Below are 20285 nucleotides of genomic sequence, written 5' to 3' on the forward strand. Positions count from 1 at the left end.
TGGAGAGTTTTTCTTTGTTGAAACAATTAAATCTAATTTTAGTAAAATATCTTTACATTAGTCAGGTGATTCTCGGTAGGTCTCAAAGGGTAGATTTCCCAGTGTACTTAGACAAATTGATAAAAGGGAGGAAGGGGAACATTTAGGCATCTATGAAGTTAAAAATAAAGAGCTAAGTATAAATCTAAAATAAGTGTAAAGTAAAAGTAAATCTAAAGCCTTCTCAGACAGCCAGGGTTTAGAAGTACTTACTTCATTTTGAAACCTATATAAAACTGTTTTGAGATGCTGACTGTTTCAAATAAAATAGGAATTTATATAAGTGAAGCACAAACTGAAATAGAACTGAAATGCTTTTAGACTTTCAAAATGAATACTTGGATATTTTTACTGAATTTTCTGTGTGGTAAGGGTGGGGCTGGACCTCTGGGAGAGGTAAAAGTGAAGGCAATACATGAAAAAGGGGATCTTGTTCTCAGGGAGCAATTGAGATCTCCTACAGGTGATAAACCAAGTGAAAGCTAATAGTTTTGCTTCATTTTGTGACTTTCTCCCACTATGGCCTCAGAGAATTGTGAGCTCCAAGTAGGCTCATAAAGGGAATTTTGAAATACTCTTAATAGATCTGTTCTTGAAATAAGTCAACTGAGCTGAGCGAGGTAGTGTGCCAACACAGTGACTCACAGCCCTGGCCAACCCTGATCCCAGACCTTTACGACAAGTCCCTAGTCTCATCGCCATTCTCAAGAGTTGTATACAATTCATCTGCAACACGTGTTCCAAGGCCACGTTCCTGGTGGTCTGGTTGACATGTGATAGTAGTTATAAATGTCGCCCATAAACGCATAGGCCAAAACCTTAATGAACTTTTCAGCCAGTAAATCCAGTTCATTCTTTGGCTGCATGGTTATCTAGCTGCCTCATTCTGCCAAGCTACCGTTGCTTTAATTTTTTCTGGTCAGATAGAACAGTCAAGGTAAGTGGACTTTGTTCCTCTCTCCTCTGGCTTTGATTCCTTGATTTGTGCCAGTACCCCAACTGTAGCTACTTAGAACCAGCAAAGTGTTGACTAGAGGGCTGAACAGTGTGAGCAATAATTGTGTACCTTCAAACCTCACTGCCTTTTACACGTGTAGTTGTGGTCGAAATACCAATGACATAGCCAACCTCTAGGGACAGAAGCCACCCTAGTATCTACATTCCTTTGTTAACAGAAACCATTCAGATTCTTTTCTGAAAGTATTTAGTAAGCATCTATCTCTGTAAATCCCTGTTCTAGGAACTGAATAATAGGAATTGGGCCATTATTCAATTAGAACTTTTTAAAGTCAATAGGATAAGTAAGGAGAAAATCTCCATATATCTTTACTACTCACTGTGTCTAGGTTCTACTTTCTGAGTCACACTCAAAGGTAAGTCTTTGAAAGAAAAACAATAAATGAAGTAAATCTTTGGACAGCATCCTTGAGTTTTTGTTAGACGGAAAATTTCAGTCCCCATTCAGAAGTCTAGGCACTTGTGAGGATTCCAATGTGACTTAAATAAACCACCATCCCTGAAAATCAGAAATGAAAATATAAACCCAAGAAAACTGCATGCTCTACCTGTCTCATCTCTTGTCCTAATAATAAAATACCTTGTACTCACCAATGTTCTAAGTGATTTTTGACAAGACAGCAGTGGTACATCAATAGGACTGGAGTAAGAAAATCGAGACACTCAAGGCTTCTTTTAATCTCTTGAATCATTATTGCAAAGATAAAAGTGGATTTCTGAAAGAGTAAATTTCAAAGGAACCTAGCAGTTGGAATGATGAAAATACTAGTTCATCTGGTCCATTTCCCTGGTTGGTTTAGAAATTTCTACACAATATGGACTACTCTAATTTGACTAGTATAATTTGAAATATCGCAGATGATAGAGTTTGCTTCTTCCATCAAGAGAATAGATCTGTCTGATATCTCCTCCTTGGCCTTTATTAAAAAAAATTGATCAATTCCATTATTATTAGAGATGACATTTGAAATTATTCTGAATCATTCTTTAAATCCTGGATATTTATTTCTTACAGATATCCAGGAGCTGTTTCTTGTTGAAAGGTGCAAGGTTTTATGGAGAACATGCAAAGACATTCTTTCCTTTGAGATATCTGTAAAATCTCTCTTCTTATACAGGATACATATACACACACATCATTGGGTAATATAAAAAACGTTGCATTTGCCCAGCACAAATAAATACATTTAAATATAAAATAGCCCACAGATCTTTAGACATATTCTTCAGGTGACCAAGATTTATTATCATGTATTTAATGTCATATTAAGTGACTGAAAGAAGGAAGTCATTAATATTTTATTTATATGCCTCACATTTGTAGGTTGTCAGAGATTATGAGAACTTTAGTAACCATCTAACCATCAAAGCTAATAAGTTAATCATTTATTAGGGTCAGGATACCTGCCTCTGTTTGAGGCAGCAGTAGTCATCAATTTCACGAGTATTCTTGAGCACTTAAGATGTGTCAGTGTTTGGTGTCATTGTGTGTTAGGGAGGGGATTGTGTGTAGGATGGTGTAAAAAGATTGTTTAAACAAAAAAACCAAAACCTTGTTAAGGTGATTATAATTTCACACCAAAGGAGAAAAACCATGCCCGCAAGAACTGATGTAGTGTAGGGTAGTGGAGACTAGGTGGCAGGTAAACATTTGAAATGTGTCCATAATTTTACATAATCATTGACCACTTTCTTAAAAGTGAGGGGGAAAAAAGCCCTAATTTTTTAAAAAAATGCTGTTCTGGCTATCACATTTATAATATGAACTAATATTTGAGTCATGACATAAACTGTGATATACTTCTAATTATTGGCAAATATGTGCTGCTTGAGTTGCCGGTCAAAACCCTTAGCAGTGTTAGTTGTCCTTTCTCTTTATCGAACCCCTTAGTCAGTAAATTTTGGTCATTTTTAATGCTTTCCTCTAGAGTCTAATTGCCATTGACATGCTAAAATAATACTATTCTGATACCAGCTGTTAAGGCCCAGGAAAATGACTTTTAAACTCATCCATGAATTTATAACGGCTGCTTTTTGTAATCCATAAGCTTTAAAAAGGGGCTGAAGATGCAGTGCCTGGTTTTAAAAGCCAAGGTTGCAAGGCAGGAATGTGTTTTGTCTCATTTTGGTCTTTAATTCAATGCTTTGCTTTGTTTTTATTTTGTATTAGTAGGAGGTGTGAGGGGGAATATCCTTCTATTCTAAACCTAGGTAAAGCCATTCATGACCGGAGATTATTTGTACCCTGCAAGAACATAAACGGTTTGGTTTGGTTGGGTTTAGAAGGCTGGGGTTAGTGAAGGCAGTGTTTGCTCCGAAAAAGAGAAGGCAGTCCTCCAAGGTTTCCCATGAAACCATTTGAGGACTAAGAAATCCATTGGTGGGGGTGGGGTTAGTGTTCCAGGATATCTTACCAGGAAGTCCAACCTGCTTTTCTTACCAACTGTCTGTCCATCCATCATTTAAATAGTGATGGCTCCATATTACCTGTAGAGTCAACCTCTACTATTCTCCCTCCCTTTTCTTAGTCTAAGTCTAGAAATGGATGGAGATCAGAGAAGAATCAGTCTTCTCTAGTTTTCCCATCCTGTTCCAACTCCCTCACCCTTGACCTTTCCTTCCCCTCTCATGGAAGCTGCATTATTGCATCCCTTACCCTTGGACTTGATAATTCTCCCTTTAGAATATGGAAGAGGGCTAAGGATAGATAACAGGGGCCTGTGTCTCCCTGTGTCCATTCCAAGATCCCTAAGGTTTTCCCTAAGCAAACTCCCTTGACTCCCCAGACAGCAGCTGAGTGCTTCCCCACTCCTCCTGATGGGCCTTGATGGAGACTCACATAGGGGAGGGTGCTTCGTTTACCCCATCTCAGCTGCCCTGTCCTCACTGGATTTCCCGACTTCCCGGCTGTATCATTTAGTGCTTGCTGCATAGCAAACCACCCCCAAACTTTATTTATTGGCTCATGTTTCTGTGGATCAGGTGGGTGTTTTTTCTGTTCCGGGCTGGCTTGGATGGAGCTAGATGATCTTGATGGCCTCACTCACACATCCGGGGGCTCAAGTGAGCTGACTGGGCTGGAAGGGTAGGCTTGGGTGGCTGGGGTTTCTCTTCTTGTGGTCTTTCATCTTCCAGGATCCCAGACCAGCTTCCTTCATATGGCAGTTTCAGGCTTCATCAGCATAAGCGGGCAAGCACCAACATGCAAGGGCTGTTCAAACGTCTGCTTCCATCACACTTACTAGTATGCCCTGTGCCGAACAAAGCAAGTCTCAGAGCCAATCAAGAATCAAGGGGTGGAAAAATAGACGTACATCTGATGGGAGGAGTGACAAAGTCCCACTGCAAAGGGGCATGGATATCGGAATGGGATTATAGCTATTTTACAACTTAACACACTAGCAGAGAGCTTGGAAAAGGCTCTCATTATTACAATCTATTTTCCTCTTAAACTTTCTCCCTCTCAACCCTCAAGGCCTCAAACTGAGGTTGGAAACTGATGATTTTTACTGAGGAATTGTCCTTTTTTTTTTTCTTTCTTTCGGATATGACATTTTGGAATTAATCTTGGTTCTTCCTGCCATATCACATTATTTTCTTTTTTCTTTTTCCCCCCTCATTACCTCTTATTATTCTACCTTAAATTGAGTTAATGGTGTTTTAAAAAATTAAATGTCCATTTAAAATTTTTCTAATCTTTTTTTTTCTTCTATTCCTCCTTGGATGCTTTCAGATACTTTATCTGCCTTTGTTTGGGGTATTTATGATATATTAGTGTTATCTATAAAATGTGTTTTATTTGTATAGGCCATGTTCTCCCTTTCATTTATTTTCTTTTCTGCTTTGTTTGTTTTTTTTTTTTAACAAAGTCAGTTACTTTATAAAAACAGCCCCCATGCTGATCTGTACTTTTCTCTAGATATTTTCTCTGAGCTGAATACGTTGTTATTTATCATTTTCCTTTGTTTGTGGCCAGATTTGAAGCCATGCTGCAGTTCTCACAAACAAATCAATTTGAATTAATTTGCCAAGCAGAGTTAACGAGGCCGAGGCATGGCATGAATTTAAGATATAGTACACCAACCGCATTCCCTGAGGTTATTCCTTCACTGGGAGAATTTTGATTCTTGTACCACACTGTAGTCGTGTATACCTGACCTTTGAATATTGCACTAAATGATGCATGGCTGCCAACTGGTTCATATTTTGAAAAGCCTTGGAAATGCCACATAACCAAACAAATCAGGAGTATAGACAATTCTTTAATTAATACCTTTGTGGGGGAAGAGTGGTCTTCAAGACATACACTCTCTGATGCTTGCCTATTCTAGAAATCCTGTGGCTAATGATGTTCTAAGTGAAAGTTTGAGAAACATATTTCTTAGATGATCTTTGAGTCCCCTCGACCTTAAAAGTGTAGATTCCTCTCAAAATATAAACTGTAAGGTCCAATGACCTCTACTCCTAGAAACTGCTTTATAATTATGAAACACAAAAAAAATTTGCAGGACTTCCCTGGTGGTCCAGTGGTAAAGAATCCTCCTTCCCATGCAAGGGACGCGGGTTCGATCCCTGGTCGTTAGGGAACTAAGATCCCACATGCCGAGGGGCAACTAGGCCCGTGCGCCATAACTACTGAGCTTGCGCGCCTCAACGAGAGGTCCCGCCTGCCGCAAACTACAGAGCCCGCATGCCCTGGAGCCCACCTGCCACAACTAGAGAAGAGAAAATCCCCACGCCACAACTAGAGAGAAGGCCGCGCACTGCAACGAAAGAACCCACATGCCTCAACGAAGATCCCACGTGCCGCAACTAAGACCCGACACAGCCGAAAACAAACAAAAAAATTTGCTTAAGAGGGACCTCAATGGTTATGTGGACTCTCCCTCCCCCTCAGCCCTCCACTTCCACAGATCCCCAACAAGTTCTCTAGCAAGAAGAATCTTCTTCAGACCGTAAAGGCTGGTGCAAACAAGTAAGAAAATGCAGTCCTCCTAAAAGGTGGGGAAATGGTAATAGAGTTCCTCGAAGGAGCTCAAATCTCTGGGTCTTAGATGAGTAATGTTCCAGGATGCTGAAGAAAGTTGGACTCTAAGCCCTTGTTCATGTTTACCCAGAAATAATGATGGGAGTCAGAATAGAAAACTAGTTTGGGAAAAGTGTTCTAAATTTTACATTGTCCAAAACAATTTGTCTCAAAATTGGAGCCAATATGTAAAAATTCTCATGTGTTTTATTGGACAGATAAGTTGGTATACATTTAACCATATTTAACAAAAAATATGCTGATGGCCTGGGCTCTTCAAAACAAGTCTTACCTAAATAGTCTCAATTCCCTTGGGAGAGCATTAGCAAATTGGCACATGAGGAATATGTTATAGATATAGCGTATCTTCATGTCCTCGAGAGAGTATAATGTACGGCGAGCTATGAGAGCCTCTTAAGGAGATCTGCCTCTGGTTGAACTCTCTAGTTACTCTGTATCTATTGCTGTATAACAAATTACCCCCAATTTAGTGGCGTCAAACAGGTAACGTTTATTATCTCACAGTTTCTGCAGGTCAGGATTTAGTAGCAACTTAGTCGAGTGGTTCTGTATCAAAGTGTCTGATGGATTAACATGACTCATCTATTGACTAGGGCTACAGTCATCTCAAGGCTTACCTAGGTCTGAAGGATCTGGTGGCCTCAGTTCCTTGACATGTGGGTGGCTTAAGTGTCCTTATGACACAACAGTAGCTTCCCCAGAGTGAGCCATGAGAGAGGGAGTGGGAGGAAGTCACAGTGCCTTTTCTGATCTAGTCTCTAAAATGAGTTGTTAATTCAACCATATCCTATTCTTTAGAATTGAGTTACTAAATCCAGCCCAGTTGGAGAATCAAGTTCTACCTCTCACAGAGGGGAATTTTAAAGAATTTGTAAACATTTTAAAGTCACCACATAATCCTCCTATTCTGTAAAATGTTCAGGGTCTGGCATGAATGTACAAAAGATATGCTTATCACACTTGCAAGATGGCACAAGACTAAGAAAGGTATCTCCTACAGGAAATAAAAGGCCTAGAGTTGAACATTTTCTTATCAGGTTGGAATGCTGTTATAAAACAAAAAAGAATAAAGTTAATATAATTAAAGTCCTGCTTTGAAGCTCATAAAGTATACTGTGTGAAAGCAAGATGGCACAAACTTTTGGGGAAGCAATTTAATTGGAAACTGTCTTGGGCTTAAGTTGGAAATAAGCCTGCTGTTTGACTGTTCTGTGTTGTGTTGTTTAGACAACTGTTGTAAACCAGCATATTCACCAGGTCAGGGGTGGGTGGTGCATGGGACAGTGATTGTTATTTTTAGATCCCTTGGGAATAATATATTCATTTGTAGGCAGGAGGTTCAAGGTTGGTCTAGAAGACCTATAATTTACAAACACCAGAGACCCCATATGATCTAAGCAGAAATAATACTGTAGCATAAATTTATTATGGCATCAGCAATGTTGATATTGGTGTGACTTTCCTATTCACAAGGATGAAAATGTTTCTATTTGTTGCTCATCGAAATTGTCCTTCCATACCTCCTACCTGTCCTCAGAGCTGGGTAGTGACACCACACATGAATGTTTGAATGATTGGAATTTTTTTTTTACCAACTATTCCAGTATTCTGGCATTAAAAACATTGAGTTTGATGTCCTCTGCATGAGAGGAATGAAAGTGAATGGAAACTGGGGGCGAGTGGGAAGGAAGGCACCTAGAGAGAATGGAATCACCAACATTAAAGAGTAACAGAGAGATTGCACAGAGGGTGGATATGCAGGAAGGAATGGATCATGGGGAAGAATGAGCCCTAGCATAACACTGTGGCTTTTGCAAAAGTGGAAGAAATAAGTGATAAGAAGAAGGACAGCTAGGAGAATCTTGAAAGGATCATGTGTCAAAAGGTTGAAGACAGAACATTAAGGTTTTATGTTGAAAAGGAAATTTGAAAAGATTTGACACTAAAAGTTGTGTGGTGAAGTAAATCTTGTTAAGTTTGCCTTCTTTTTAGTTTAACCCTTCTGAATCAGGTACTGTTATAACAATAACAGCAAGAGTAACAAATCATATATTGAGCACTTATTTTGTGCCACACACTATGTTAAGTACTTTACAGACACCTAGTTCTCGGTTAATTCTCACAACAGCCCTATGTTGCAGTTATTATTATAACTTTCATTTTATTTATGAAGAAACTAAAGCTTAAAGATACACCAAGACATAGGTATACTTAATGTGTTTACCAGGAAGGAACTAGACAAAAGCCAGGTTGAAATTGACTAGCCTAGCTCCAGGGCATATTTTGGAATAATTATAGAAGGCAAAGAGTGACACCACTTGAGGAAGGAAAGCAAATTTTATAGTCGGTTTTGTTTTGTTCATTTATAGCATGTCATTTTTGAAAGTGGATCTTAAAGAGTAAGTGCTAGACAGACCTATGATCATGAAGAAAGTTCCATTAGATTACTTGGAAATAGTTTCTTAAACTATGAAAGCAAATAAAGATATTTTGGTCACCTGGGCCTTGTTTTGTTCATCTTTCTGGGTTTGAAAGTATCCTTCGTGGATGAGGATAAATTAAAAGTCCAGGATCAATGAGCTTCATGAAGAGAGTTGAGAATAGCTTCAGGAAGAGAGTTGAGAATGGCTTCAAAATACAGGGAAAGGATAGGGATTGGTGATATATGGTCCAATTATTGCATCAGGGTAAATTGTCTTTAATATAATAGCACTTCAACAGAAATGGCACTTTGATTTAGATTTGGGAGAAGTTCAATGTTAACATGTTTGCACACAAACTTGACAAAGCCAAGGAATAGGGGCGTGATCACTTGGATAAGTGGATGTTGAGCTCCAGGGCTACATCTCCAGCACAGTCCCTACTCCCATCCCCTGAGAATGAAAATAAATCACATTTCCAGCCTCTTCCAACTCCCCATGAGCATTCTTGACTGGATTATTACATTTAATTTGTATAAAATCTTACAATATAGGTATTATCATCTTCATGTATTTTTTGGAACAGATGAAGAAATAGACACCTAGATTAAGAAAATTACGCAAGTTCACAGAACTGGTAAATGTCTGAGATAGGACTGCATCTATCCTATTGAGCCATCTTTGCTTAAATAGCTCAAGTCCTATAGCCTAGAGATGGTGGATCAATACTATGACTTGAATATGGGAAGGAATTGATAATATGTCTGTCCACATATATTTTCCATTTCCAAACATACCCAGAAGACATGAGGCAGTGAGCTTCATCAGCCAAGTCAGGGCATTCATGGGTGACCCCCGCTGCTTTCTAGGAGTAAACATCTCATCACTTTGGAAAGGTGGTTCTCGCTGGCTCCTGGAACCACTTAAGTGAGTCTGGAAAAGCTCCCTTATTTAATAATTCCCTTGTGCTCTGAGTCTATTAATTTACTTCCCCCATCTGATCAGTTTTCTACTCCAAGAGATTAATTTTCTTGCCTTGGCACACTAAAGGATCGAGGCTCAGAACATACAAATAGTTCTTTTTTCTTTGGCCCCAAAGATGTGTTGTGAGGATTAATGAGATGATGCTTATAATTGCATTTTGAGCTCCTTGGTCAAAAGGCACTTTATAAAATACAAGATATTAATTCTTGTTGAGTTCCATCCATCACTTACAAGTGGCTGAACATTCTAGATGCCCTTCGGGTAGCACAATACTGCCCCCGCCCCCGCCCCCAATCTGACTCTGAGAGAATTTGTCTAGGTCAACACCAGGAACAAGACCAGTGCAGAGCTCAAAGAATTTCCCCCAGTTCCTGTCCTTAGTGCCTGATGTTTGCTTTGAAACTCACAAAGTGTTCTTTGGGGAGAGAGACATTCTAAGAACCTCTAAAACGCTGTACTACTTGAGTCTACCCACATTGATTTTCTTTTGCCTCTGGCTCTAATACATAGTATTCATTCTCTGACTGTTCGTTAGACCCACGGTCTCATTTTTTAGTGTCAACAAAGCAATAAAGGAAACTTTCCCTTCCTTTATTCCAGACTCAAAACAAAATGTGAAAATACCTCTGGCATTAATTTTGCACAGATGAATGTTGCTACGATATTCCTATTAGCATGTCCACATGGTTGACAACCTTTCAGATGGTATTAATGGTCTACCTGCAAGAAAGCATTTTCTGCCAGCCCAGTGCAACTTGCCAGAACCTTTAAGCCACTCTTCCTCAGCCTAGCAGCAGTATATCATCATTACCTGTAGCTGGACCAAGAAATCGCATTTGTCGATGTCTGAATTGCTCTTTTACTTTCAGTGGTTTTAGAAACCAACTTTGTTTTGGAAATGGGGTTAGCTGAGTATATTTTAGAAGACACAGAAATATAAAAAGCAACAACCAACTACGGTCCGTTCATCTTTGGATGGTAACCTTTGTGGCACCAAATGTAATACGGTCACCTTTGGAATAGAGGCCTGGAAAAGTTCTGAGACCATGGAAGCACACCATGGAATTAACATGCTTCCTTCTGATTATTAAGAAAGAGTTGAATCATGTTAATAATAATAATAGTTTAAATAAATTGGATGTTTTTTCATATCCCAGGTTCTGTATATGCTCTACCTCTTAATATCCTATACCAAGTCCTGTGGTGAATTCAGAAGTGGGGAAACTGGGACTATGTGACTTGCACAAGGTCAAGTAGCTACTAAAGTTAAAACTCAAAGCCAGGTTTGTCTCCAAAGCCCATGGTCATAGCTCCTATGCTGTACTGATTATGGTTTTAAGAAAATTAGTATAACTTCTAATGAATAGGATCTATGTTTGAATCAACAGAGTGTAAAAATGGTGTTGTAAAAGTTATTTTCTGTGCAATACAAGAGTTCTCTCTATCTTTAAGTTTTTCAACTGAAAGAATTTTTACTTCTTTGGGGTCATCAGCAAGTTTCCAGATTACTTCTTTGGGACCTTAAAGAGGGACTAATGTATTGGGAAACTATTCAAGGGTCAACTTGCTTTCTTTGTCTTATCTTCCTCTGTTCTCTTTTCCTTTTATCCTAAATGGATTAACCCACATGTAGTCAATGTGAGCTGTTTTTGCATAAAGGTTGCAGCTATGTGTATGAACCAGTTGGGCCTCAGTAATTTCACCTCAGAGCATTCTGCTCTTCACAATATTATAATTCAACAGTGCATGTTGTATGTGTCTCCAGGAGCTGAAATATTTGATAACAGAACCAATAGTACATAAGCAAATGACAGTAGGAGGTCAATTGTATAAAAAATGGATGGAGATACACACACACACACACACACACACACACACCCCTCCAACCTTTTTCAGTATAATAGACTGAAATATGGCTAATAATTTTTTTTCTAAAATTCAGTTCCAAGTAGGTGAGTGTCAGATCCATATAAGTAATTTAAGAACTGTCTATTTGAAGATGTCATTGTGCGATTTATAGATTTCTCAGCGTGGTTGAGAACTGCAATCATTACATTTTTGGGGTATAATTAGTAATATACATATGCCTCTTTTTAGTGACATTATGGCATTACTATTCATAAGGCCATTCCTTCTTGAGGATAGCATCACTTTCTTTTGAAGAATTGATTTTAGTCTGTGTTTAAATGTTCATACTGGCTGCTATATGAAATGTACAACTAAATGTCATTAAGGGTTTAATATGAACGTATATGGATTTGATGAGGTTTGCTAAGCTTTCAGAGTAGTCCCTGTGTTTGAATTCTGATATGTAGAAGGTTGTCTGCTCTTCAGTCAGTATAGCAAATGGGGCTCGGGGCAAATGAACTCATTCTCATGCACATGTTTCTAAAACATTTCTCACTAATGTTTGAGATAAATTAAAATTAAAAACCAACAAGAACATGAAAAGAGACTAAGAACGATGTTAATGTGGCAATTTAAACCAGTTTGGTTTTCCAAAATGGCCTTCCATCTTTCACAACTTTTAACAGTATGCAAGATCGCTATCCCTAGTGCTAGATACTATCAGTCTGGCATGGAAAACTTAAAACATTTTTCTAAATGTCTTTTAAGCTGAGATGGAGAAGAATGACTCTCTGTCTTTCACTTTCTGAAGGGTCTAAGGTTGAATCGTGGCTATGCTGTCCTCCCAACATATCACTTACTGATTCTCCTACACTGTTTCTTATTTTTCTAGCCAGTACCATGTCCTAATATGATTGTCTGTGGAGCTTTATGCTTGACAGAGAGTGGATGGCGGGGAGGGTGCTTAGGAGGACCGAGACCCATATGTTTGGGGAAGAAGTAAGTCAATACAGCTTCTTAATGAAGTTGGTACACATAGAGCTGTCGGTTTGGAACGCTGGGTACTTACGATTTACATAACGTCTTGCACGTTATGAAGAATAGTTAGCTTTATATTTGCTATTGACTTCACCAATCCATTCCACAGTGAGTGGAACAGAGGTCATTACTATACTTAATATTGTAGCCAATGACAGTTACAGAAAACCCAAAGTAATAGAACATATTCAAGGTGAACCTGGCATAATCCATTTGCCATTTCTCAATTTCTCAGTATGTTGTGACTAAAACTTGAGAGGTCAGAGCTTATGAAGATGGATGACGTCCCTTGTATATCTGTCTCCTGTAGGGTAGAATTAAGAGTTATACCCTTGTGTATCTGTCTCCCATAGGGTAGAATTAAGAGTTATAGAGATACAGGTTATTTTCAGAAAAGTGCATGTTCCTTTTCTATTAGGACATGTGAAAATTTACCCAACTTTATTTTGGATTAGTAGAATTCTGTGTACCCAGATCTACCAGGATGATCATTAAAATGATCTCTACGTGGTATTTACGTTAACAGGTAAAATTAACTTTTTTCACCATGGACTTATTGAAACACCAAGAAGTTAAGATACCTTTCTGGTTTTCCTCCTAGCTTACACCCTGTCTTTTTTTCTTCTGTGAGAAATAACATTTTGAGGAAAACTTTAAATGATATACTGCAATCCAAAACTGTTAATTGTTCTTCCCATTCATTGCACTTTATCCTTTGATATGTTAATATGTTAGGCTTTATGCCAGGCAGATAGGGTCCCATAATGTAGGCTGGGAGCCAATCCATGGTTGCCTCTTTCATGAGCTTTCTGTTTGTTTTTATTCCTGGATAGTAAGAATAATGAGTCAGCTCCTTAGAATAATTTGTTCAAAGGGGAAATGCATGGGGAATCTTTTAAATATCTCCCAATATTGCCACCCCTTCCCCATCCCATTCCTCACATAAGGCAGGTACTAGTTTAGCCACATGTGGAATCTTCTCTGCCAGTGAAAACTCCTCTGTGAAGATGACCCTGAGATGGAAGTGCCAGGGCAAGCTTCTATTCACCTGATGCTATATTCAATCCTAATAATCTTTCTAGCTTTTAGACTTCTATATAAATGGTTTCCAAGCCACCTGTCTTGAGAATTTGATTTCACCTTCAATGTTGGTGATTTGGATTGGGCTTCCTGAAGTTCCAATACTGTAAGGCTATGAGTCAAAAGTAATTTAGAATTCACCGGTTTCTGCTTGATCGCTATGAGGTTGGTTGACAAGACAGAGCAGTTCCCAAAGCATGGCTTCATTATTTTGTGATTTGAAGCATATTCATTAGGGGTATATGTTCACAACACCACTCTCCATGTCTGTGCTAATTAGACAAACCATCCAGGGGTGGTAACACCATTTATGAAAGGAAGAAAGAGGCATACTAACAGTTAAAAGCATTATGTTTGATCCTTGAAACTAATTAGATATTTCATGCTTGGAAGAAGTATCCCTAACAGGCTTTATGAATGGTTGTGTATTCAGGAAGGACCTCTCCCAGGAAGGAAAGAGAGAGAGACTAGGTAGACATATAAAACCTGTGTCTGTTAGTACTAATAAAATATAGGTACTCAGAAGTCTGAAAATGCTATATCACTATATGTATAGCTGCTTTTATTTACAGATATTTACTTTGGGGTTCCTTCGATTTTAAAATGTGGAACAGATCTAGACAAAGAGATAGAGATTAAAAGAGTTATCTGTAATACTCTACCTATTTTACATAGGTGATGGGATGCCAGGCCCCCCTTTATGGAACAGGAAGTTTTCGTTGGCCGTCAAGGCTTAAATTGCCTTCTTTGGCTTCCCTCTGCCAAGAAGTAGAGCAGTTGCACATACCTGAGAGGAAAATAAGGACGTGCACGGCCCCATGCTTCTGATCAGATACAGTAGAGTGAGTGTGGAACATGCATGACTAAGACACTGAGGGTCCCCTACCACATTATGAAGCTGATCTGATACAAGTCAAGGGATCATTGTTCCTCCATTGACCCAATTAAGGTGTGGTTAGAGTGAGATGGAGAAGAGTGAAGGTAAACCCATTTCTGTAAATAGCCAAACCTCTTCCTGATGTCCATCCCAAGTCACGTTTCCAAAACATACGGAGTACCGCATAGCTAAGAATAACCTGACCTCACATCTGTCAACCAAGGGCAGAGTGACTTCGACTCCACCTCCACTAAAGATAAATGGATATCTATCTCTAAAAAACTTCATAAACACACCAAAAACCTAGGATGTTTTTGAAATGACTTATTGACTTTTCAGATTGTTCTTTAAGCTGTTTTTTAAACTTTAAAGGCAACACTGATAATGAACGCTTCCAAATGGTAAAACAGAAAATCCCCTTCAAATATAACCGGCCCGTAGAGGAGTGGCTGCAGGAAAAAGGTAACTGTCGTTAAAACTTTCATTTTAAAATCATTTGATTCTAAACCCTCATTTTTAAAGCCTGCAAATAAATGTTCCTTAAATGATAATGGCCTGCTGCATAAATGACTGTTTTAATTTTCATTATAATTTGTGTCAGCTTCCACCTGCCATATGTTGATAAATCATGCTATAATACATTGCCATTAAAATACAGTTAAAGGGACTAACATCTAGCTTTCTATCAGCATGACAACCACAAACAAGAGATTCCAGGAACCTCTAAAAAAGAAATGTATTATGGCAATTTAACCACTGCATGACATTATTTGTTAATTTGTTTTAAATTACCTCTTATACCAGAGCTTTCTAAAGAAATTTCAAAAGAACTTATTAAACTTACATCTTGAGGCTGTTTTGGCTTTGCTATCTGTAGCATGGTTAATGACAACAAAAAAATCATAGATTGACTCTTGTAATTTAAACTGCTTAAATAACTGTTATAAGGGGAGCGACTTTTTTTTTTAACATTTGTTTTTAAACAAAGAAAAGAATGAGAAAGATGAATTTTGCCTTTAGAGTTAAACCTACAGAGGCAAATACGTTTCATAAGAAGTTAATGGTGTCCTAGTTGCTGACTGAAACTAAAAAAATAAACTTATTCTACACTTTCGTTGTGTATTCGATATTTATGCAACAAAAGTGTACGTGGTTGAAAAAGGAAAGGTTAATGGAAGGCAAAACAGCAGTTTCTCATTTGCTGAAAAAAACAACCACTTTGTTAATAAAAGAGGGCAGCGGTTATACCTGATGTTAGAATTTTCTGTGTGGCTCCTGTTTATTAGGATGTGAACTATTGTCTTTCAGTGACGAAAAATTTTTGTCTTAAGAAGCTATTTTACTCTGTTCTTTCCTGAGCCAGTATAAGCTACTGTTGTAGCTTAAGTGAGTTGTTATTTTAAGTAGACATTGAGTTTTTAAAATATGTAGACATTTGATTGAGTTATTTATAAATAGTAATGAGGTATATTAATATGCAACTTAAAAAATAAAGGACTACTACAGTTGTAAGTTGAGTGAAAACATTCAGACCTTTAAACACGGAAAATCCTCACTGAGTCTTAACTGTTTGCCCTGTTTTTAACGTACGTGTCTAATTAAAAATAAATTAAGAATAACTCTAAAAAGCAAATAATTTTGTTTAGTAATCACCAGCTCATAAAGTCCCTTTAACATTAAAGATGATGATTGCCTCACTTCTTAAAAGGAAAAGACAACTAGATGCATGTCTGAGTCTCATGTGCCTGAGAGGATTTTTTTGTTTCTTTCAATTTTATGTTAATAATATTTTATTTTACTCCATTGCCTTTTGAAGTCTAAGTTCAGTGGCATGCCAGGCATTTTCATTTGTATAAATCATTATAAAGTTACTAGTAGGCTTTTAGTTTTCCTTCCAATAGCATTGTTATCAGTTGGCTTTCATGTAGAAGGATGCTTCCAAACATACAACAAAAGTTGAGTTGGTGGGACAGGGAGAGGGGTGGTTTGGGTGGAAGGGAGGGAGGAATTCCAGTTTCTTAACTGAATATGTGTATGTTTATATATGCTAATAATACTGAAAAAATTATTTGCAAACTGGGAAGTTCTCTCTTCTATGTTATTTTAACCAAAATTACTTTTTTGTTTGATTTTGGTAAGTAACATTTATTCGTTCTGTTGCTTTACCTCTTCCTCTGTCTAGGTAACTTTCCCTTCAAAAGAAATAGAAAATGTATATCAAAAGCCCTTGTAAGGACAATAAGTAAAACAGGGTAAATTCAGAAAGATGATGAGGCAGAGGTATTAGGAAGTAGCTGGAATCCTCTTTGGAGTTATTTCTGTCATTTGGGAAGAGATCTGGGGTCACAGCATTCCCAAGTCTGTTTTCTGGCTCTGTCTGCTATTGACTGACTTTCTGACCTTAGACGATCCACTTAACCTCTTTATATCTCAGATTTCCCATCTGACGAGAGGAGAAATAATACTGCCTATTCCCCAAGGGTGTTCTGAGGTTAATTAATTAGACTTTGTGCAACACTGACTGGAGGACGTGCAAAGATTTAATTTAAGCAGTATGTGAACTTGTTGTCCAAATGAGGTAACAATTAATGACTTTCAAGAGGATGGGCACCCAAAGCAAAACACAAAGTAACCTGCTACAAACCCTGTACTGGTGTTATAACCAGATTCGTATTATTGATGATAGGACAATTATCAGGCTGGAAATAGAGATATAATAATGGTCGCTCCTTATAAAAAACACGATTGATCATAATGAGGGGCAATAAGGAGATCTGGCATTGATTTTGAGAAACCTTGGGCAGATGGTACAACTTTCTCCGGTCAGTCCCTTATATCCTTCATAGGGAGAGGGTAGTGATGATTGTTTCTCACTTATTCACTGAATCCTGCTTACCTGAGAGAGATAAATTGATCAGAGGAAGAGATGGCAGGAGACTTGAATATCCCCCTATTCCTTTAGTGCCTGCCAACTTCACTATTAACCACCTAATCTCAGGTACAGAAGGCTAGGAGAGGGTTTTAAAACATAAGAAAAGCAGACCTAGCCAGAAATAAAACATGAAACAGACAAATAAACAAAGGTCCAGATACTTCCTAGGGCATGATGGAAATCTGAAACACAGGCAGCCTCCTTCCCTATTTCACCCCACCGGTGTCTTGTTCTCAAGAAGTGATTAGTCACATCTCTCCTTGAAAGAAGGAATAGCCAGAAGTGGAGCGGTGGCTTAATCGTGTAGCCCAGGACACATGTCTTGCCTTGCTCCATGCTTGGGTCAATCTTGAACAAGCAAAGACCACTTGTTGGAGTGAACTGTGGCAACTGGAATAAAGGAGATCCATCATTTCTTTTTTTTTTTTTTTTTTTTAACCCTGGCATCTGCCACCGCAGGCTTACCCCACATTCCGTACCCCCTCCCTCCACCATGGCCTGAGTGAGCCAGAGCCCCCAAATCAGCTGCTCCTTTTTTTTAATTTTTATTTTACTTACTTTTGTTATACAGCAAGTTCTTATTAGTTATCTATTTTATCCACATCAGTGTATACATGTCAATCCCAATCTCCCAATTCATCCCACCACCACCCGACCCCCTGCCGCTTTCCCCCCTTGGTGTCCATAAGTTTGTTCTCTACATCTCTGTTCTCAATTTCTGCCCAGCAAACCGGTTCATCTGTGCCATTTTTCTAGTTTCCACATATATGCATTAATATACAATATTTTTCTCTTTCTGACTTCAGTCTGTATGACAGTCTCTAGATCCATCCACGTCTCAACAAATGACCCAATTTCATTCCTTTTTACGCCTGAGTAATATTCCATTGTATATATGTACCACACGTTCTTTATCCATTCATCTGTCAATGGGCATTTACGTTGCTTCCATGACCTGGCTATTGTAAATAGTGCAGCAATGAACATTGGGGTGCATGTGACCTTTTTTATTTATTTTATTTTTGCGGTACGCGGACCTCTCAGTGTTGTGCCTCTCCCATTGCGGAGCAACAGGCTCCGGATGCACAGCTCAGCGGCCATGGCTCACGGGCCCCAGCCGCTCCACGGCATGTGGGATCCTCCCAGACCAGGGCATGAACCCGCGTCCCCTGCATCGGCAGGTGGACTCTCAACCACTGCACCACCAGGGAAGTCCGCATGTGACTTTTTTGAATTATGGTTTTCTCTGGGTTATATGCCCAGTAGTGGGATTGCTGGATCATATGGTAATTCTACTTTTAGTTTTTTAAGGAACCTCCATACTGTTCTCCATAATGGCTGTATCAATTTACATTCCCACCAACAGTGCAAGAGGGTTCCCTTTTCTCCACACCCTCTCCAGCATTTGTTGTTTGTAGATTTTCTGATGATGCCCATTCTAACTGTTGTGAGGTGATACCTCATTGTAGTTTTGATTTGCATTTCTCTAATAATTAGTGGTGTTGAGTAGCTTTTCATGCGCTTCTTGGCCATCTGTATGGCTTCTTTGGAGAAATGTCTATTTAGCTCTTCTGCCCATTTTTGGATTGGGTTGTTTGTTTTCTTTTAATATTGAGCTGCATGAGCTGTTTATATATTTTGGAGATTAATCCTTTGTCCGTTGATTCATTTGCAAATATTTTCTCCCATTCTGACGGTTGTCTTTTCATCTTGTTTATGGTTTCCTTTGCTGTGCAAAAGCTTTGAAGTTTCATTAGGTCCCATTTGTTTATTTTTGTTTTATTTCCATTACTCTAGGAGGTGGATCAAAAAAGATCTTGCTGTGATTTATGTCAAAGAGTGTTCTTCCTATGTTTTCCTCTAAGAGTTTTATAGTGTCCGGTCTTACAGTTAGGTCTCGAATCCATTTTGAGTTTATTTTTGTGTATGGTGTTAGGGAGTGTTCTAATTTCATTCTTTTACGTGTTAGCTGTCCAGTTTTCCCAGCACCACTTATTCAAGAGGACTGGTCTTTTCTCTATTGTATATCCTTGCCTCCTTTGTCATAGATTAGTTGACCATAGGTGCGTGGGTTTATCTCTGGGCTTTCTATCCTGTTCCATTGATCTATGTTTCTGTTTTTGTGCCAGTACCATATTGTCTTGATTACTGTAGCTTTATAGTATAGTCTGAAGTCAGGGAGCCTGATTCCTCCAGCTCCATCTTTTTCCCTCAAGACTGCTTTGGCTATTTGGAGTCCTTTGTGTCTCCATACAAATTTTAAGATTTTTTGTTCTAGTTCTGTAAAAAATACCACTGGTAATTTGATAGGGATTGCATTGAATCTGTAGATTGCTTTGGGTAGTAGAGTCATTTTCACAATATTGATTCTTCCAATCCAAGAATGTGGTATGTCTCTCCATCTGTTGGTATCATCTTTAATTTCTTTCATCAGTGTCTTATAGTTTTCTGCATACAGGTCTTTTGTCTCCCTAGGTAGGTTTATTCCTAGGTATTTTATTCTTTTTGTTGCAATGGTAAATGGGAGTGTTTCCTTAATTTCTCTTTCAGATTTTTCATCATTAGTGTATAGGAATGCAAGAGATTTCTTTGCATTAATTTTGTATCCTGTAACTTTACCAAATTCATTGATTAGCTCTAGTAGTTTTCTGGTGGCATCTTTAGGATTCTCTATGTATAGTATCATGTCATCTGCAAACAGTGACAGTTTTACTTCTTCTTTTCCAATTTGTATTCCTTTTATTTCTTTTTCTTCCCTGATTGCAGTGGCTAGGACTTCCAAAACTACATTGAATAATAGTGGTGAGAGTGGACATCCTTGTCTTGTTCCTGATCTTAGAGGAAATGCTTTCAGTTTTTCACCATTGAGAATGATGTTTGCTGTGGGTTTGTCATATATGGCCTTTATTATGTTGAGGTAGGTTGCCTCTATGCCCACTTTCTGGAGAGTTTTTATCACAAATGGATGTTGAATTTTGGCAAAAAGCTTTTCTCTGCATCTAT

General features: G+C 38.4%; 1 protein-coding gene across 15 annotated transcripts in view; it reads left to right on the top strand.

Annotated features, from left to right (window-relative positions):
• Positions 1-20285, top strand: part of NRXN3 (neurexin 3) — a 1706389-nt gene that overhangs the window by 1525369 nt on the left and 160735 nt on the right. For 9 of the 15 annotated variants that reach the window (XR_004348667.1, XR_004348668.1, XR_004348669.1 and 6 more), the window contains one exon: positions 14723-14812. The exons of the other annotated variants lie outside the window; for them this stretch is intronic. Coding sequence is in view for 6 of the 9 variants with exons in the window: in XM_032624307.1 (XP_032480198.1) it covers positions 14723-14812 (90 nt within the window). In the remaining 3 variants the exon portion in view is untranslated. The remainder of the gene's footprint in view (positions 1-14722; positions 14813-20285) is intronic. 15 annotated transcript variants of the gene reach the window in all.

Source organism: Phocoena sinus, chromosome 2 (genome assembly GCF_008692025.1).
Source record: "Phocoena sinus isolate mPhoSin1 chromosome 2, mPhoSin1.pri, whole genome shotgun sequence".
Taxonomy (NCBI): domain Eukaryota; kingdom Metazoa; phylum Chordata; class Mammalia; order Artiodactyla; family Phocoenidae; genus Phocoena; species Phocoena sinus.